General features: G+C 48.3%; 1 protein-coding gene across 1 annotated transcript in view; it reads left to right on the top strand.

The window, feature by feature from the left end:
• The window catches only part of prex2 (phosphatidylinositol-3,4,5-trisphosphate-dependent Rac exchange factor 2), a 910,511-nt gene that overhangs the window by 192,418 nt on the left and 698,273 nt on the right, over nt 1–19,820 (top strand). The window contains exon 7 of the mRNA XM_070891336.1: nt 14,481–14,614. Within this exon, the coding sequence (XP_070747437.1) occupies nt 14,481–14,614 (134 nt within the window). The remainder of the gene's footprint in view (nt 1–14,480; nt 14,615–19,820) is intronic.

Raw genomic sequence — 19,820 nt, 5'->3', positions numbered from 1 at the left:
TGGGTGGCCTGCTTATATACTGTGCTCCCAAAGGACGCTGGGATCTCTTGGGACTCCAACAGGGAGGCTCTCTGGTGGTAGTGTAATACAGGTTGCAAGAGGTTAAATACATAACACCAGCGACATCACTGACAAGGAGGAGCGGGTGCTTGCACTCATGGGGAAGCACACCCGGACAGCCACGGAAGCATCTGCAGACCCTGCAGTGAGGCCACTTGAGTAAAGCTTACACTGTGATGTAATTCAATAGATGCCATACCCACTCGTATCCGAACAATCATATATGATAGATGATTTCTAAAGTTGTCCTAGTAATAATGCAGGCCCAATGAAAATCATTGCAATGCAAATGTATTGATGGTCATAAAATGTGATGTCTGTGATGATTTTGAAAGCAGTGGTGCTTTTGTTGTGCATATGCTGTGTGTAGCGCTGGACTCACCTTCTCCTCTAATAACCTCATTTGTGTTTTGCAGCTCAGCCAGCAGCGCGGCCCCAGGCAAGACCACAGAGGCCGGAAGGTGGGGGCGTGGGGCCGTACTCGGCGGATGATCCTACATCTGCTGAGGAGCTCCGATTCTCACCCGTCAATCTGCTGGGTCTGTTCTCCACAGATGAAAGCGCCGACTTCGAGGAACCTGCATCGTCACGCTCCAGAAGCCATTCCACCCCAAGGCCATCTAGTGGTCCTCCGGTCATTCCTGCCTCCATTCTGGAGGTCCCGGCCCCAAGCACCTTGCCACAGGGCACTCCATTTGTCCCCAGGATGGCGCCGATCCTGCGGCGGCCTCGTGGATGCGGCAGATCTGGTCCACGAGTGCCACATGAGAGCGGAGAGATGGTACAGTTATCCAGGAGGACTGTAGACATTGGTGACCAGCTCATGGAAGCATTGGGGGGCATATCCCGACAGCTGGCCACCATGACTGAGTACATTCCACGGATGGCAGAGGCCCTGGAGGCGATAGACAGGAATACTGCTGGCACAGATCTCCCAGTGGTCCCAGAGCGCGGCACTCCACCCCTAGGTTCCGCACCACCACTGCGAACGACAGATGAGAGCAAGGACCAAGATCCTGCTTCTGCATCAGAGAATGTTCCCCCCTCGGCACCCCTCGCTCCCATACCCGTGCAACCACCGCCTCTGCCTTCATTTCCCCCCCCCCCCCCCCCCCAAATGAGGCACCGCCTGAGGAGCTCCTCGGCCAGGTGCCATGGAGCGAGGAGGGGAAGGGGTAGAGGTAGGGAGAAGAAGGGGATGGGGGAAAGAAAGTGAGGTGCATATCCGCAGGTGATGGCTGTGTTATATCTCCATCTGGGTGTATGCAATTTGTTGCAATGTTTGGGGACTGGGGACTACGCTCCTGCTTTGCCTTTGTATTCTGTGTTGCTGGACATGTTGAACATAAGATTTATGTCAATGGTGGAAAAAGTGGGGTGGGCGGGGTTTGGGTGTTTTTGCCTGTGATGCTTATGATTTCAGACCAATGTTGGTATAAATTTTTTTAAATTAAACATAACCTTGTTGCGCATTGTCTCAGATAGCTGGACCATTACACACTGGTGACTCCTTACCATGAAAGGGTTAAATATAACTTAACTTCAATCAACGTAAACTTTAACTGGCACGAAGGTGATGGCCACCATTGATATCTGAGCTGCACACACACAGCAGTGTGTCAGCATTGTCACTCACAGCAACGTTCTTTCAGGCAAATCGTTCAGATATCAGCTCCTCACATAAGAGTCTTGCAGCTATGTAGTCTCCACGGGCCCTTTCCTGCGGTCTGGAGGGGGTCATGGGCATCGTGGCATAGCCAGCCTGATTGTCTGGCCCTAGGTCAGCGTCCAGCCCCTCGTCCTCCTCTTCCTCTCTCTCCTGTGGTGGAGCATCAGTCCCTCCTGGCAATTCTTGGCCCCTCCTGATAGCCAGGTTGTGCAGCATGGAGCACATGACCAGGAATTTACCTACTTGCTCAAGGCTGTATTGTAGCTCCCCTCCTGAGTGGTCCAGACATCTTAAGCGCAGTTATTGTTTTCTGGACCACATTGTGTGTGTCTCTGGCTCTGGTTGTATCGCTTCTCGGCCTCGGTGTGGGTGTCATGCAGTGGGGTCATCAGCCAGGTGGCTAGGCCATATCGGTTATCAACAAGCATCCAGCATTGTCCTTGTGGCTGACTCTTAAACATGTCAGAGACAGCGCACTCACGCAGGATGTGAGCCTCAGCGAAGGTGCTTGGACATTTGGCATTCACTGCCATGGATCTGGTTGAGGTCGACAACTAGTTGGACTTCAGGAAGCGAAATCCTTTCCTGTTACGAAAACATTTTGGGTCCTGAGAAGGTGGCTGCATGGCGATGTGAGTGCACTGTATTGCTCCCTGCACCCTGGGGAACTTAGCAATGCGGTAGAATGCCCCAGCCCTGTCAGTCTGAGCCTCCGTGGTTATGGGGAAACTGATAAAGTCCATCCTACATGCGTACAGGGTCTCCATGACCTGTCTAATGCAGCGATGGGTTGCATGGTGAGACAGAGGGGAAATCGCGACCGCGGAGGCCCGAAAGGAACCGGACGCGTAGAAAGACAGTGCTGCGGTGACCTTGACCTCGACCGACACTGATATCCTGATGGCAGGCTGCATATGTGGCTTGATGAGCTCACATATTTCATTGATCACCTTGTGGAAGCGCAGTCTCCGAAGGCAGGTGTGGTCGGACACGTCAAGGTAAGACCTCTTTTCCCTGTACGTGCAGGGTGTGTATGGTCTGGCCCTCCTCCTCATTCTTGCACGTCTTAAATTGGGGACATAATGTGCATCACACGTTGAGCCATCTGCACTCTGCAGCATCTGCGTATTAATCAATGCAGATTGAGAAATGGCTGGCCCCATTGCAATGAAAGTGTATTAGCGATTGATCAGAAGCAATAATTTCCTCACTAAAATACACCTAGAGTAAACCCCCAATAGTCCAGAGTCTGAAAATATGTCTGTTAAGATGTCACTTCACCTGAGAAGAACTCCAGAGTCATTCCAAACTCCCCGAAGTTGAAGCAGCCTTTTGAATGAAGCGACCTGCGATTTTAAAAATGCCAGCCACACCACTGGCTTTCATTCAGAACAGTTTCATTTTTTTCTGGGCAGTTTTTTGAGCGAGCGATATTGTGGCCAATATATGTGCGAGGTGGTGAAAGTGACGCTGGGCGATCTCCTGGGTGTTAGTTTCGCCAAATATGCTCTTTACGACAAAAAAAATGGGCGGGCTCTGTTATTTTTTCCCAGCATTACGCACATGGGGAAAGTAATGCTCAGTGATAAGTTACCGAAAAATGCCTGTCAGTTTCCATTTTGTGGCTAAATGGGCGATAGATGGGCGTTATATGTAATTTCAGTGGTAAAATGTGTTGCATATGTAAGCACTCTAATAACGACTCCACAAGGTAAGGGTATAGTACTTGAACTATAGTGACCTTAGTCCTTTATTGCAGCTCCTAGAGTGAGGACACCAAGAGAAGAGCTCCCTTTTATACTTGGTTATCTGCAATGTACAGGTGACCCTTGGGTCTCCAGCAGCAGCACCCTCTGGTGGTACAGGTATGGTGTATACAGAGTGAAGATACATTCAGTGATCTAGTGTTACAGTGCATACATAACAAAATGTACATTAAGTGGGCGTTAAGCATGCAAAACACGAGGAAAGTCTAGCCCCTTATGCCGGCGTCGTACTTGGTGCTGGTATTTGACACATTCAATGGTCAACACAGACAGCATTCTGCCATGGCAACAGGACATCGTGAAACAGAAGAAAATGAGCATGGCTGTGCATTTACAAAAATCCAGCAGTTAGCAATATTCCCTGCAATCTCCCTCTCTGATGGTATACAAAATCAGCCTCCTGGGGCACAGGTCCACCTTACAACTGATGCACTGCCACTGTGTCAGCACTGCATTATCATCCCCAAAAGGTAACTTGAGTTGCTTTAAAATAATGTTTAACATTTTTATCCCCCCCTCCCTCTTTTTAACATGAGCCCTTTTGAAGTTACAGTGCATGAAGTGTTTGATACAGTTAGGGACCTGCTCCTGTGAAATAAATGTATTTGCGGAAACACACAATACTTATTAGGGGGTGCTCTTTAATTTCAGAGGATTTATAACTGGCAAGAAGTGGAACAAATTTCTGAAGTCAGAATAAATAGAACAAATTATTGAGGGCGGCTGCCAGACCTTTATAATAACTTTTAGATGGAATCCCAAACTTTCTGTTGTGGTATGGATAGTCTTTAAAAAAACATCAACATCTGGTCCTGGGTGAAGCAGCTGAAATACAAAAAGGAAAAGATTGAGATTTTCTTCCAGGAGGAAATGTTTAGTTGTTCCTTGGCCTTGTGAAGAAACAGGTTGGTTATTTTTAGACTTAAGAGGATCAAAGAATAGTCACAGTTTCTTTGTGAACAATGGGTGGGAAGTAGTTATTGTGATGAGCATATTTAGTTGTGTTAAGAAAAAAAAGCTTGTCATGTACCCTGGCTATGATACTGCTATTTGTACAATTGCTGGGATTGTCATAGTATTACATACATGTGATCTATAGTATGACATGTTGATGCCAGCTTGGTTTAGTTGGTAGAGCTCTCATTTCTGATTGACAAGGTCTTGGGTTCAAGCCCTACTTCAAGATTTGAGCATATAATCTATGCTGTCACTACTGAAGACGGCTGCATTGTTGGAGGTGCCGTCTTTCAGATAAAACATGAAACCGAGATCCCATCTGTTCTCTTGGCAAAAGATTCCATGGCACTATTTGAAGAGCCTTTTGGTTTCCTGGCCAACATTCATCCCTCAATCAACAACACCAAAAAGAGATTAACTGGCCATCAATCTTATTGCTGTTTGTGGGACCTTGCCGTGTGCACATGATTTTTGCCGCGGGACAGCTGTAGGAAAAATGCAGGGAACAGCGCCAGCCCTTATACATGGCCACCTTCAACCTTAAAAAGGTCTTTGACACTGTCAATCGCGAGGATCTATGGAGCGTCCTCCTCTGCTTCGGATGCCCCCAAAGGTTCGTCACCATACTCCGCCTGCTGCACGACCACATGCAGGCCGTGATCCTTACCAACGGGTCCATTACAAGCCCAATCCACATCAAACAGGGCTGCGTCATCGCCCCCAACCCTTTTCTCAATCTTCCTTGCTGCCATGCTCCGCCTCACAGGCAACAAGGACCCCGTTGGAGTGGAACTAATCTACAGAACCAGTGGAAACCTGTTCAACCGTCGCCAGGTCCAAGACCACCCCAACCTCTGTCGTTGAGCTACAGTACGCAGGCGATGCCTGCGGCTGCGCACATACAGAGGCTGAACTCCAGGACATAGTCGACGTATTTACTGAGGAGTACGAAAGCATGGGTCTTGCGCTAAACGTCGGTAAGATAAAGGTCCTCACCGCACAGCACTGCCCCCCCCCCCCAGTCATCAAGATCCACGGCGTGGCCCTGGACAACGTGGACCATTTCCCATACTTCGGGAGCCTCTTATCAACAAGAGCAGGCATCAGGCGGCCTCCGGTGTGCCAGTGCAGCCTTCGGTCACCTGAGGAAAAGAGTGTTTGAAGACCAGACCCTCAAAACTGCCACCAAGCTCATGGTCTACAGGACTGTAGTAATACCTGTATGGCTCAGAGACATGGACCATGTACAGTCGACATTTCAAGTCGCTGGAGAGATACCACCAACGATGTCTCCGCAAGATCCTACAAATTCCCTGGGAGGAAAAACGCACCAACATCAGCATCCTCAGCCAGGCCAGTATCCCCAGCATTGAAGCACTGACCACACTTGATCAGCTCCGCTGGGCAGGCCACATTGTTCGCATGCCAGACACGAGACTCCCAAAGCAAGCGCTCTACTCGTAACTCCTTCACGGCAAACGAGCCAAAGGTGGGCAGAGGAAACGTTACAAGGACACCCTTAAAGCCTCCCTGATAAAGTGCAACATTCCCAGTGATACCTGGGAGTCCCTGACCAAAGACCGCCCTAAGTGGAGGAAGTGCATCTGGGAGGGTGCTGAGCACCTCAAGTCTCATCGCCGAGAGCATCCAGAAATCAAGCGCAGGCAGCGGAAAGAGTGTGCGGCAAACCAGTCCCACCCACCCCGTCCCTCAACGACTAACTGCCCCACCTGTGACAGAGTTTGTGGTTCTCGTATTGGACTGTTAAGCCACCTAAGGACTCATTTTAAGAGTGGAAGCAAGTCCTCTTCGATTCCGAAGGACTGCCTATGATGATGAGTTACCGCTTTGCTTACACACACACACACACACACACACACACACACACACACACACACACACTTCAAAAGAAATTGATTTGTTTTGGGAAGGACGTCCTAAAGGCAAGAAAGTTGCAAAGTAAATGTAAGTTTGTTCTGCTCTTTATTTGCTGTTTGTGGGACCTTGTCCTGCCACATTTGCCTGTATAACTATGACTGCAGTGCAAAAGTTATTTATTGGTTAGGAAATGCTTCAAGATGTCCTCCGGATGCAATAGGATACTATATAAGTGCAAGTACTTTCTTTTGTCACTATAGTATTACACACTTAAGAATGGAAATTCAGTCTCTCCTCATTTGGGGTGGTAACCCAGGCGGAGCGGTAATATTTTTGCCTTGAAAATGTTTGTGCCCTCCGCCCAGAAATTCGTCAGATTCGGGCGATGAACTGACGGGCGCTAAATCAACCATTGCACACCAGAGCTGGGGTGGGGGGGAGCGCCATAACGAAAATTTGGTCGATAAATTTGGCAGACCCATTGCGCATGCGCGGAACTCCGAGCCAGCCCCCGGGAAGAGCCGACTCTTAAAGATGCGGCAACTCAACTATAAGCATGCGCATTTCAAGACTCTCTCTCTCTCTCTCTCTCTCTCTCTCTCCTGAGACCGGGAGAATGGATGCGGCGCAGCTCGGCAACATGCACACCCCTTCTCGGTTGCGGCCCCTTGTGGTGCCCCTGGATGGCCGTGGAATGGCGCCAGGATGACCTGGAGGCGCATGAAGGCCATGCCCCAGAGTCTTTAGCAGGCTGTGATGAGAGGTGGCACAGCACGTCTCTGCCCAGGACGGCCACTCAATGTCGGAAGAAATTCAGTGACCTGACTAGGTTCGTCAGGGTGAGTACCCATTACATTATTCTTGCAACGCCTTCATGTGAGCCTCACTGTTTGACACTGCCCACACCTTCTCATTGTGTGCCAGGCCATGCTACTCATTGCTGCACTCACCCTGAAAACTCTCTACAGCCTCCCCAGATATGCCCCACCCATCCAAGCGTCTCTCACCTAACTCCCGACTCAGCCTGAGGACATCAACACCCTTTAACTTTCCATATGCGGTCACATGCCTTCAGCATCATACTTACTCGTACCTCCTTGTGCCCAGACCTGCCTTTTCCACATTCACCGTGAGCTGCCACGCAGTCTGAGATGCAGACATTCAGATGTCGCAACACCATTAGCTACAGATTCACAGACAACATCTTGCTTGGCTCATTGCAGGCCAAGCTCGCCCACAACAGGCGAGAGCAGCAGTGGATGGGAGGAGGGGAGCCATACCTACAGGACCTCACCAACATTGAGGAGTGAGTGTCTGCCGTCATGAGCGCAGCACTCAGAGCGGTGGCAGCCGGACGGGCAGAGCCCCACAGGACACTGACGGTTTGTGAATAAGATGTCCGATTTTACGACACCCCTCACCCTTCATCCCACATGCCTTACAACATGTATCAGCAAAATAACGATTCCCCCCCCCCATGCCCCTTCTTGCTGCTACCCACATTGTGTTGCTTTGTGCTTACAGAAGATGAACCAAAGGTGCCGCAGCCTGCCTGTCAGCCAGCATCCTCACATGAGGGGGAGGATGTCGGAATGTGTGTGGCCACCGACCGGGACCCGACACCAGTGTCCGCGAGTAGGGACAGCAGCTCAGGGGAGGGCACCAACAACTTTCGGAGCTTCCCAGATCCTGATGCTTCTGGACCCATTGGCCAGAAGCAATGCACTGCACGAGGGGAAGCTCGGGGACCGGCTCTCTGGAGGGTTATTCGGCCCAGGATTCCTATTAAGAGTCAAGCAGATGAGGACCTCGATTGGGAGGCTCTGAACAGGGAGTCATAGCAGATGCACCGTGAGATGATGGGTGCACTGGGGACTGTGCCTTGGCTGCACTTGGGTGCGTGACTGCACTCGGTGTGAGTATGGCGGAGGCCACCTCCAGTAGTCCACTGAGTCCATCCTTGCCTATCTAGACCGGCAACCGGCCTCAGTGAGCAATAGTAGGGTCCCAGAAGTGATTACACGTGCCATGGTTGACATGGCAGCAGCCATGACATCACAGGCCGAAGCCACGCAAGGTCTTCGTGATGTCATGCAGCCACTGGTTGCTGGCATGCACTCTCAGACTGTAGCGGTTGAAGCTCAAACTGCAGCATTTCAGGCGCTCCCTGCGTTCATTCAGTCTCAAAGTGATGTCATGCAAACTGTGTCAGCTCTCTATCCTCTCTTCTTGCCCACAGTCGGACGGGGAACAGACAGTGCTGCAGCAGGTCAGCAATCTGTGGGGGCACTTATTGCTCCTAATGCTCTGACTCCGCCCGGAGGACTGGCAGTGTGCCGCTGGAAATGGAAAGTGCTGTTCTTCCTCACGATGACCAGCATTCTGGCTCCTGCCACTGCCAGTTCGCATTTGCACCCAATACCGCTTGCACCCCAGCCATCCCACACTGTTGCCGCCCATCCTGAGGCGGTGCAGTCAGCAGTCAGTCCCTCTATGGCCACAGCTGATCGAGGGTGTCCTCCTTGTCCATCTGACCTGCATTCCTCAGACACACAGCAGCTCTCAAGTGGCCTTGCTACAGCCACTGAGGAACCATTGAGATAAGCAGTAGGCAAGGGAGGGGGGTGAGGCAGAGGGGTGGCAAATGCCAATGCAAAACACACGAATTGAAGGTGTCCCCATGGGCACAAAATACATGTGTCACTCACCTGTTGTATAATTTGAAGGGGTGATTGCTCTATTTTGTTTTATATGAGGGGCAAGGGTTTAAGGAAAATGGCCATGGCTTGATGTTTGTTGCATCATGTGAAGGGGCGGGTGCTATATTTTTTTTTGAGGGTGGTGTCTTTGGGGTTGTTTGAGGGATGTGTTTGCAATAAAATGTTACTTTGAATGTTTCCTTCTGAGAAACTGCTCCTCGGAGAGGTCCAGGTATGAGCGTTGCCGCCAGTAAAGCTGTGGGGGATAAGGCCTCCTTTCCCGACATATAGGGGCTCTTCTCCTTCGGCCGCCAACATGACCAACAGCCCTTCTCTCTTCACGACGCCTTGCTAGAGCATGTAGAATGTGACACTGGTGAACTAGTAATTCCCTCATTAAAGTTTCACAAATAAGTTTCTCTCAAGCTTAACTGGTATGTCTGTCTGCCACTACAAACTCGGAGGCTCACCCCTGTGCTGTGTGTAAATGTTGCACTGACTGAGCTCTAAGGGAAACGCTTCCTTATCCCTTTAAGTAGCCACCAGTTAACGATTCTGCAAGCCTGTACCGACTGGTTTCCCAGACGTTTTTCTTGGTGGCCGTTAAAAGAGGTGGCCGCACCTAATTTATCGACTGGGGCACAAGCATGGGCGTTGCATCAGGAGTACATCCTGATCGGAGTGATCATCAGCAGTCAGGCACTACATCCCCGTTAAGTCTCTAATGAATTTTTGGTCGGGGCGCTAATCGCTGCGCTCCCAGTCAGTAACCTCTTCTGCTCCCATTAACGCCCCCTCTGCCTGCTAACTGAGGCTTTAGGCAACCAAAAATCCAGCCCTTAAACTGTACACACTTCAGAGGATATCACACTTACATCAGACGTATCGAACAGTATTATACACATCAAGTAACTCACACTTATGCCACTCATCACTTTACAGTTTTACACACTTATACTATGCATTTCATCACATTATTACACATATATGTTATCATTAATTTTTCTAAAATCTTGTCACCTTAATTATATTTTTAGGCAACTTACCAAGATCTGATACCACAGATGGGATGTCACCCAACACTTGACTTTGTGAATAGTTTTTGGACTTAATGTTACACCAATGCGGCACAGGGTTAACTACATTCCTGTGTACGTTAGTGCTACATTGATATGTATGTGCATTTATATGTATGCTGTATAAAAGGGTTAGCAGCCGCAACCCAAGCAGCTGTTAACACTATCCAGCATAAAAATAGAAGATGCTGGAAATACTTAGCAGGTTAGGCAGCATAATTGGAGAAAAACAGAGTTAATGGCCGCGATCTAGCCACCCACGGCGAGTCCAGTGCGGCCGGGCTCGGTGGCGGATTCTGAAGTCGATCCTGGCTCCAGCCCGCACTGTATGAAGAATCTTCCATTGATTGGGCTTCTTAAGCCCGCCCTGTAAGGTTCCCGGCCAATTGAAGGAATCGGGTCTGATGACTTCATTTGATGACGCGTCACCAGCCGGTTTCCTTAAAGGGACCATGGCCACATTGATTTGGACAATTGTTCTGTCAGTGTTCTGCAGCATTGAGGTGCTGCAATCACTGACAAGCACTGCACAAAGGTGCATGGCTGCACCCAGGCTCTTCAATGACTATCTCCATATGTTTATGGAGGGAGTCACAGCATGCAGCGGGTTCTCTTTCCTTCCAATCGGCGGAAGAGACCTCCCCAGGACACCAACGCAGCCTGGTTGCACATTGCACAGGAGGGCACAAGCTGGGATGTCTTCAGGAGGAGCTGACTGCAGTGATGCAAACCTTTCACTGACACCTGGGAGTCCCTGGCCAAAGACCGCCCTAAGTGGAGGAAGTGCATCTGGGAGAGCGTTGAGCACCTCGAGTCTCATCGCCGAGAGCATGCATAAATCAAGCGCAGGCAGTGGAAAGAGCGTGTGGCAAACCTGTCCCACCCTCCCTTTCCCTCAATGACTATCTGTCCCACCTGTGACAGGGATTGTGGTTCTCATTTGGACTGTTCAGCCACCTAAGGACTCATTTTAAGAGTGGAAGCAAGTCTTCCTTGATTCTGAGGGACTGTCTATGATGATGATGAAACCTTTCAATGATCTCAGTAGAACACGAAATGTTGCTGCATAGTCACACGCACCCTTATCCTGCTGTGCCACTCATCATATCCCCATCACTCTACCTTCCCTATTCTACCCCTGCACATCCTTTCTCACACCAACTTACCTTGCACCTCCACCCATTCCTCACTCTCTATTTACATTATCACATCCCCATCTCATTAGCCACACCTCACCCTCATCCTTGTCCAATCATACCAACTACCAATACACAAGGATAGGCACTTGGGTCTTTTAGCCAATGTTCATGTAGATTTTCTGGTAATGTGTTGTCAATCATTGAAATCTTTATTTTGAACACTTTTGTGTTCTTGGACAGATTTGTGTGAACCTTTGGAAGTGGCTTAGTGAGTTGCAGTGAATGCTGAGACATAAGGGTACCCTCGCAATGGTGATGAGTGTGAAAGGAATGGCTTGGGCATTGCAGGGATTCTTTATGGTGTTGGTGTGGGGTGGTTCCAACCTGGCATATGTGGCAGCCAGCATCAAGTGAAGGCCATGGTGAGGCCATCCGTGGCATCCCAGGCAGCAATGTGGTCGGGTACACAGGACACAGGGTATCAGGTGAGTGGGGAGAAGTTTGGCATTGGTGATGGTGATGGTATGCTGGTGTGTTTAATGATGTTGGTGATGGGACTGATCGTGGTCAGATTCTGAGGACCAAGGTAAGATTTTCTCAAGGGCACCGATGCTGCTGGAATAGATGGCAGCTGAAGTTGAAATGACAGAAGCGATCTGTCAATGGTGAGAGAGGTTACTCCAAGGAGGTGACAGTGGATAGAGAGTTCACTGCAAACACTTCCAGACTGCATACAGCTGAAAAGTGTCTTCCAAATCCTGAAGGCTTTAGCTTTTGAGATTGGAAAGTGAACAGATGTGAAATGGTAGCTTTTTTACCACTTCTGCAGCTGTCAACTAGTCAAAGCAAAGGAGAGTCATTGAGAACCCGATACACTTACCTGAGGTGAAGCCCAAGCGATGAGAAACTGCTGAAAAACTTGGAAAAATGATAAGTACCTGGTACAATTCTTTTTAAATACCTTTTTAAACTACCTCTTAATGATGTTAATTGGCTGGCCCACCGCTTGGTGTCGGGTGTGTGAACTGCAGCCAGACCCAGCACTTTGGAAACTGACAGAGGTGGGTCCAGAGTGGTATCCCGCCCCACTGTCAATCACAGCCATTTTGACAGCGGGTCTGCCACCAAACCCGCGCTCGCAGGGTTGGTAAAATTCCGGCCAAAGTTTCAGGTTGATGACCTTTCGTCAGAATTGGAAAAAGTTAAAGATTTACTAGTTGTTAAGCAAGTACAGAGCCAGGGAAATGGGGCTGTGTGGTGGGAGGAAAGAACAAAGTGGAAAGTCTATGATAGGGTGGAAGGCCGGAGTGATTAAATGATAAAATGGATGATCGTGTAAAGCAAAAGAGAGTGGTGTAAAGCAAAACACTGGATGCTGGAAATCTGAAATAAAAACAGAAAATGTTGGAAATATTCAGTATGGTCAGGCAGCATCTGTGGATTTAAATTGAAATTCTACTGCATAAAATGCTTGGAAACCAGAGAATAGTGAATAAATTAATTATAATTCAATATTAATATTCTTAAAGTGAATGTATGAGGGGAAAGAAACATTTTTATTTTCATCCTCTCCAACAGCTTGTGGTTAAAGGTTATGGATTTTGTTTGGTAAAATGGATTGAAGTGTCACGGTGAATTGCACACTGAGATAAAGAAAATGCAATTGTGAATATTCAGTGTGCATCCATCAAAATCCAATCTTCTGCTTTCCTATGTAAATGAGAAAGAAAAGATGAAATGGAGCAAGCTCTTAACTATTTCTCAATTTGCTCTTTATAAATGTAAATTAAAAGATATGGTGAGTTGTTAATTATATATTCTGTGGGTGAATTTCTGTGGAGATTCTCCAGGTGGTCCACTGTAACTTCAGCAAAATGGTCATCATCATCATAGGCAGTCCCTCGGAATCGAGGAAGACTTGCTTCCACTCTTAGAATGAGTTCTTAGGTGGCTGTACAGTCCAATACGAGAACCACTGTCTCTGTCACAGGTGGGACAGATAGTCGTTGAGGGAAAGGGTGGGTAGGGAGCCTGGTTTGCCGCACGCTCCTTCCGCTGCCTGCGCTTGATTTCTGCATACTCTCGACGACGATACTCGAGGAGCTCGGCGCTCTCCCGAATGGACTTCCTCCACTTAGGGCGGTCTATGGCCAAGAACTCCCAGGTGTCAGTGGGGATGTTGCACTTTATTAGGGTGGCTTTGAGGGAGTCCTTGTAACATTTCCTCTGCCCGCCTTTGGCTCATTTGCCGTGGACGAGTTCCGACTAGAGCACTTGCTTTGGCAGTCTCGTGTCTGGCATGCGAACTATGTGGCCTGCCCAGTGGAGCTGATTAAGTGTGGTCAGTGCTTCAATACTGGGGATGTTGGCCTGGACGAGGACGCTAGTTTTTGTGCATCTGTCCTCCCAGGGGATTTGTAGGATCTTGCGGAGACGTCGCTGGTGGTATTTCTCCAGCGACTTGAGGTATCTACTGTACATGGTCCACGTCTCTGAGCCATACAGGAGGGCGGGTATTACTACGGCCCTGTAGAACATGAGCTTGGTGATCGTTTTGAGGGACTGGTCTTCAAACACTCTCCTCCTCAGGCCAAAGGTTGCACTGGCGCACTGGAGGTGGTGCTGGATCTCGTCGTCGATGCCTGCTCTTGTTGATAGGAGGCTCCCGAGATAGGGGAAGTGGTCCACGTTGTCCAGGGGCACGCCATGGATCTTGATGTCTGGGGGTCAGTGCTGAGCGGCAAGGACAGGCTGGTGGAGGACCTTTGTCTTACTAATGTTTAGCATAAGGCCCGTGCTTTCATACGCCTCGTTAAATACGTCGACTATGTCCTGGAATTCAGCCTCTGTGTGTGCACAGACACAGGCGCGTCTGCATACTGTAGCTCAACGACAGAGGTTGGAGTGGTCTTGGACCTGGCCTGGAGACGGCGTAGGTTGAACAGCTTCCCGCTGGTTCTGTAGTTTATTTCCACTCCAGCGGTATAAATAGCGTTGACACTATTTTTCTTGAATTTCCTTGGCTTTTCTGCTGAAGTTAAGGCAGAACAGCGCGAGAATCTCTGTGCAAATCCACCCACTTTAAGTTTTATTTCAAAGCAAATTATATATAATTTGGTAAATAATGGAGGAGATTTATTTATTTTTAAAATGCAACCATTACTGAAGAAGTATACTTTTCTGTAGCCTCTTGCAGTTGCTGAGAATCATTATTATTTTACTTTGTGTTTTTTTAGGGTTCCAACTTAACAGATTCATGCACTGAAATGCTGATGCAAGGGATTTTACTGAAAATTTCAGCTGGGAACATCCAGGAACGAGTTTTCTTCCTCTTTGATAATTTGCTGGTATACTGCAAAAAGAAGCATAGGTGGGTATTGTTGCTTCAGTATTTCTGATCTGGAAATGCTTTGAAGTGAAATATGCTTCACATAGTGTACGTAATTTAAGAATGGCTGTCCTGTGTGAGTAAGATTCGCTAGTCCTTGATTGGGTTACCAGATGAAATGGTTCACAGTAGTGGAATACCTTGCTGAACTCAGCACAAAGTTAAGTTCCAAAGGGGTGCCAGTGCAGGCAACGGGGGTGGGAACAGCAATCGCAGCTTCTGTGGAGTCAGGGGAGTATTCCTATTCTTCCTGGCTTCACAGAAGGAGTTTCATAGAATCATAGAAATTTACAGCCTAGAAGGAGGCCATTCGGCCCATTGTGTCTGTGCTGACCGAAAAAGAACTATCCAGCCTAATCCCACATTCCAGCTCTTGTTCCATAGCCGTGTATGGAACCATTCTAAATTACGTACGCCTGAGAAGCATGTTTCACTTCAAGTGTGTAGTGTATTTGCTTCATGGGTTGTTTGCTTAAGAAGTCATAGTAACACATTGCTATTAAGAACTAATTGGTTTATTAACAGAGGTTTAACAATTACACTACACCTTACCAGTTCATCCACTAGGCTCACAATTGCATGCCTCACCTTGGATGACCTAGTCCCAACTGTCTGGGGTTTTATTGAGCCTTGTGAACATCACATGACTGGCTAATCCACTCACAATGCAACAGCTCTACAACACTTTTTGTTATCAATTAAACAATTAAATCAAGTGCCCCCTGATTAAAGAGGTGGACACACCAAACATTTTCAAACAAGTGCCCCCTTGTTTTTTTTGTTTTCTTTTGGATTTTTTTTTGAGGGCACTGAAATACAAATTATACAAATGCCCCCTGGCTAAAAAAGGAGGGACACTAAAACCGGCACAATAAACAAATTAAGCTTTAGACAAACATCAAATTAAAATTTGGTTGCCGGGGGTGATGATGCACTCAAGTCCCTCCGGCGTCCACCTCTCGCGGAAGGCCGCAAGCGTACAGGTGGACACCGCGTGCTCCATCTCCAGGGAAAGGGACATCCTGGCTCGGATGTAACCGCAGAAGAGAGGCAGGCAGTCAGGCTGAACGACCCACTCGACCGCCCGTTGCCGGGACCGGCTGATGGCCCCCTTGGCCGTGCCCAGGACCAGTCCTACGAGGAGGCCTTCTGACCTGCCTGCTCCCCTTCGCACATGGTGCCCAAAGATCAGGAGTGTGTGACTGAAGTGTAACCAGAATTTGAGGCACAGCCCCTTCAAATAATGGAATATGGGCTGCAACCTCGCATATTCCATAAAAACATGGAACACGGACTCCTCCAGACCGCAGAAATTGCAGGCGGCCTAGGAGCCCGTGCACCGACTTAAAAACTTATTTAACGGGACTGCTCCGTGCACCACCCTCCAGGCCAAGTCCCCAGTAAATAGAGGGAGGACTCCCGGGTAGAGTGCACTCCATTGGGGACCCCCACCTTCTTTGGACGGCAAGATGGTGGCAACAGCTCTACAACTCTTTTGGGGGGTAACAAAATAAACATTAGATCAAGTGCCCCCCGATCTGGGGGACACTCCAGACACTTAACTGCCCCTTTTTCTAATAAATTTTTTTTTTGTGGGTTTCAACAGCTCCACAACTCTTTTAGAGAGTACAAAACAAACATTAGATCGAGTGTCCCCCAACTGGGGGACACTCCAGATACTTATAGCTGCCCTCTTTTTTTGGGTTTTTTTGTACTTTTTTCTTTGTTTTTTTTTTTGTGATTTTTTTTTTGGCAATAAAATCATAAAGTTTACAAGTGCCCCCTATAAAAGGGGAGGGGGACACTAAAAACCCTGGCAATTAAAACAAATTAAACTTTAAATCATAAAATCAAATTAAAATTTGGTTGCTGGGCGTGATGATGCACTCCAGTCCCTCCGGCGCCCACCTCTCGCAGAAGGCCACGAGCGTACCGGTGGACACCGCGTGCTCCATCTCTAGGGACACCCTGGCCTGGATGTAGGCGCGGAAGAGAGGCAGGCAGGCAGTCAGGCTGAACGACCCCCTCGACCGCCCGCTGCCTGGACCGGCTGATGGCACCCTTGGCCGTGCCCAGGAGCAGTCCTACAAGGAGGCCCTCGGACCTACCCGCTCCCCTCCGTACAGGGTGCCCAAAGATCAGGAGTGGGACTGAAGTGCAGCCAGAATTTCAGGAGCAGCCCCTTTAAATATTGGAACAGGGGCTGCACCCTCGCACACTCCATAAAAACATGGAACACGGACTCTTCCAGACCGCAGAAATTGCAGGCGGCCTGGGAGCCCGTGAACCGACTTAAAAATGTATTGCACGGGACTGCTCCGTGCGCCACCCTCCAGGCCAAGTCCCCAGTAAATAGATGTAGGACTCCCACGTAGAGTGCACTCCATTGGGGACCCCCACCTTCTTCGGACGGCAAGATGGTGGCAACAGCTCTACAAACCTTTGAGCATACTCACAGGTGCATACATTACAAAGTGCATTTCCAAGTACTTCTTAAATGTGATGAGGGATTCTACCTCTATCGCCCTTTCAGACAGTGAGTCCCAGACCCCCACCACCCTCTGGGTGAAAAATAAAATATTTTTGAAACATAACCTTCGGCTGCAGTGGCTGCTTTAGAATCCTGAGCAGGGCAGGCCCGATGTCTGACCTCCTCACAATCGAATTTCTGTGAACTTTTACAACTATTATGGATTCTGCTTCCATCAGTGCTTTTGGTAGAGCATTTCATGTCCTGACAACCCTATGCGTTTAAAAAAAATCTTCAAATATTTCTCTTCATTTTTTTGGTCAAGATCTTAAATTTATGACCACAAGTTAGCAGAGTTCTCCATTTACCTAATCAAAACCCCTTATTATTTTGAACAGCTTTGTTACATTGCTTCCTGTTGATTGAAGCAGTCCTAGTTTCACTAGTCACTCTTTACAACCAAAGCATCATCTTCGTGAATTTCTTCTATACCTTATCCATGCCTTGACAAAAACAACAACTTGTATTTATATAGTGCCTTTAACGTAGTAAAATGTCCCAAGGCGCTTCATAGGAGCATTATAAAACAAAATTTGACACCAAACCACATCAGGAGATATTAGGGCAGATGACCAAAAGCTTTTAAGGACCATCTTAATGGAGGAAAGAGAGGTAATGAGGTAGGGAGGTTTAGTGAGGGAATTCTGGAGCTTGGGGCCTAGGCAGCTGAAGGCATGGCCACCAATGGTTGAGCGATTAAAATTAGGGATGCTCCAGAGGACAGAATTAGAGGAGTGCAGATATTTTGGAGGGTTGTCGGGCTGGAGGAGATTGCAGAGATAGGGAGGGGTGAGGCCATGGAGGGATTTGAAAACAAGGATGCTTAACCGGGAGCCAATGTAGGTCAGTGAGCACGGGGGTGATGGGTGAACGGGACTTAGCGCGAGTTAGGACACGGGCAGCCCAGTTTTGGATGACCTCAAGTTTAAGGAGGGTAGAACGTGAGAGGCCGGCCAAAAGTGAGTTTAGAATAGGCAAGTCTAGAGGTAACAAAGGCATGGAAGAGGGTTTCAGCAGCAGGTGAGCTGAGGCAAGGGCAGAGTCAGGCAGTCAGAATCAGGGGAAGTCATAACTGGGAACAAAGAAATAGCAGACCAATTGAACAAGTACTTTGGTTCGGTATTCACTAAGAAGGGCACAAACAACCTTCCGGATATAAAAGGGGTCAGAGGGTCTAGTAAGAAGGAGGATCTGAGGGAAATCCTTATTAGTCAGGAAATGGTGTTGGGGAAATTGATGGGATTGAAGGCCGATAAATCCCCAGGGCCTGATGGTCTGCATTCCAGTGTACTTAAGGAGGTGGCCTTGGAAATAGCGGATGCATTGACAGTCATTTTCCAACATTCCATAGACTCTGGATCAGTTCCTATGGAGTGGAGGGTAGCCAATGTAACCCCACTTTTTAAAAAAGGAGGGAGAGAGAAAACAGGGAATTATAGACCGGTCAGCCTGACATCGGTAATGGGTAAAATGATGGAATCAATTATTAAGGATGTCATAGCAGCGCATTTGGAAAGAGGTGACATGATAGGTCCAAGTCAGCATGGATATGTGAAAGAGAAATCATGCTTGACAAACCTTCTGGAATTTTTTGAGGATGTTTCCAGTAGAGTGGACAAGGGAGAACCAGTTGATGTGGTATATTTGGACTTTCAGAAGGCTTTCGACAAGGTCCCACACAAGAGATTAATGTGCAAAGTTAAAGCACATGGGATTGGGGGTAGTGTGCTGACGTGGATTGAGAACTGGTTGGCAGACAGGAAGCAAAGAGTAGGAGTAAATGGGTACTTTTCAGAATGGCAGGCAGTGACTAGTGGGGTGCCGCAAGGTTCTGTGCTGGAGCCCCAGCTGTTTACATTGTACATTAATGATTTAGACGAGGGGATTAAATGTAGTATCTCCAAATTTGCAGATGACACTAAGTTGGGTGGCAGTGTGAGCTGCGAGGAGGATGCTATGAGGCTGCAGAGTGACTTGGATAGGTTAGGTGAGTGGGCAAATGCATAGCAGATGAAGTATAATGTGGATAAATGTGAGGTTATCCACTTTGGTGGTAAAAACAGAGAGACAGACTATTATCTGAATGGTGACAGATTAGAAAAAGGGGAGGTGCAACGAGACCTGGGTGTCATGGTACATCAGTCATTGAAGGTTGTCATGCAGGTACAGCAGGCGGTTAAGAAAGCAAATGGCATGTTGGCCTTCATAGCGAGGGGATTTGAGTACAGGGGCAGGGAGGTGTTACTACAGTTGTACAGGGCCTTGGTGAGGCCACACCTGGAGTATTGTGTACAGTTTTGGTCTCCTAACTTGAGGAAGGACATTCTTGCTATTGAGGGAGTGCAGTGAAGGTTCACCAGACTGAATCCCGGGATGGCGGGACTGGCATATCAAGAAAGATCAACTGGGCTTGTATTCACTGGAGTTCAGAAGAATGAGTGGGGATCTCATAGAAATGTTTAAAATTCTGTCGGGTTTAGACAGGTTAGATGCAGGAAGAATGTTTCCAATGTTTGGGAAGTCCAGAACCAGGGATCACAGTCTAAGGATAAGGGGTAAGCCATTTAGGACCGAGATGAGGAGAAACGTCTTCACCCAGAGAGTGATGAACCTGTGGAATTCTCTGCCACAGAACGTTGTTGAGGCCAATTCACTAAA

Source organism: Pristiophorus japonicus, chromosome 1 (genome assembly GCF_044704955.1).
Source record: "Pristiophorus japonicus isolate sPriJap1 chromosome 1, sPriJap1.hap1, whole genome shotgun sequence".
Classification (NCBI taxonomy): Eukaryota; Metazoa; Chordata; class Chondrichthyes; family Pristiophoridae; genus Pristiophorus; species Pristiophorus japonicus.
Note: the sequence above shows the minus strand (reverse complement) of the source record. Positions and strands in the feature narration are given on the sequence as shown.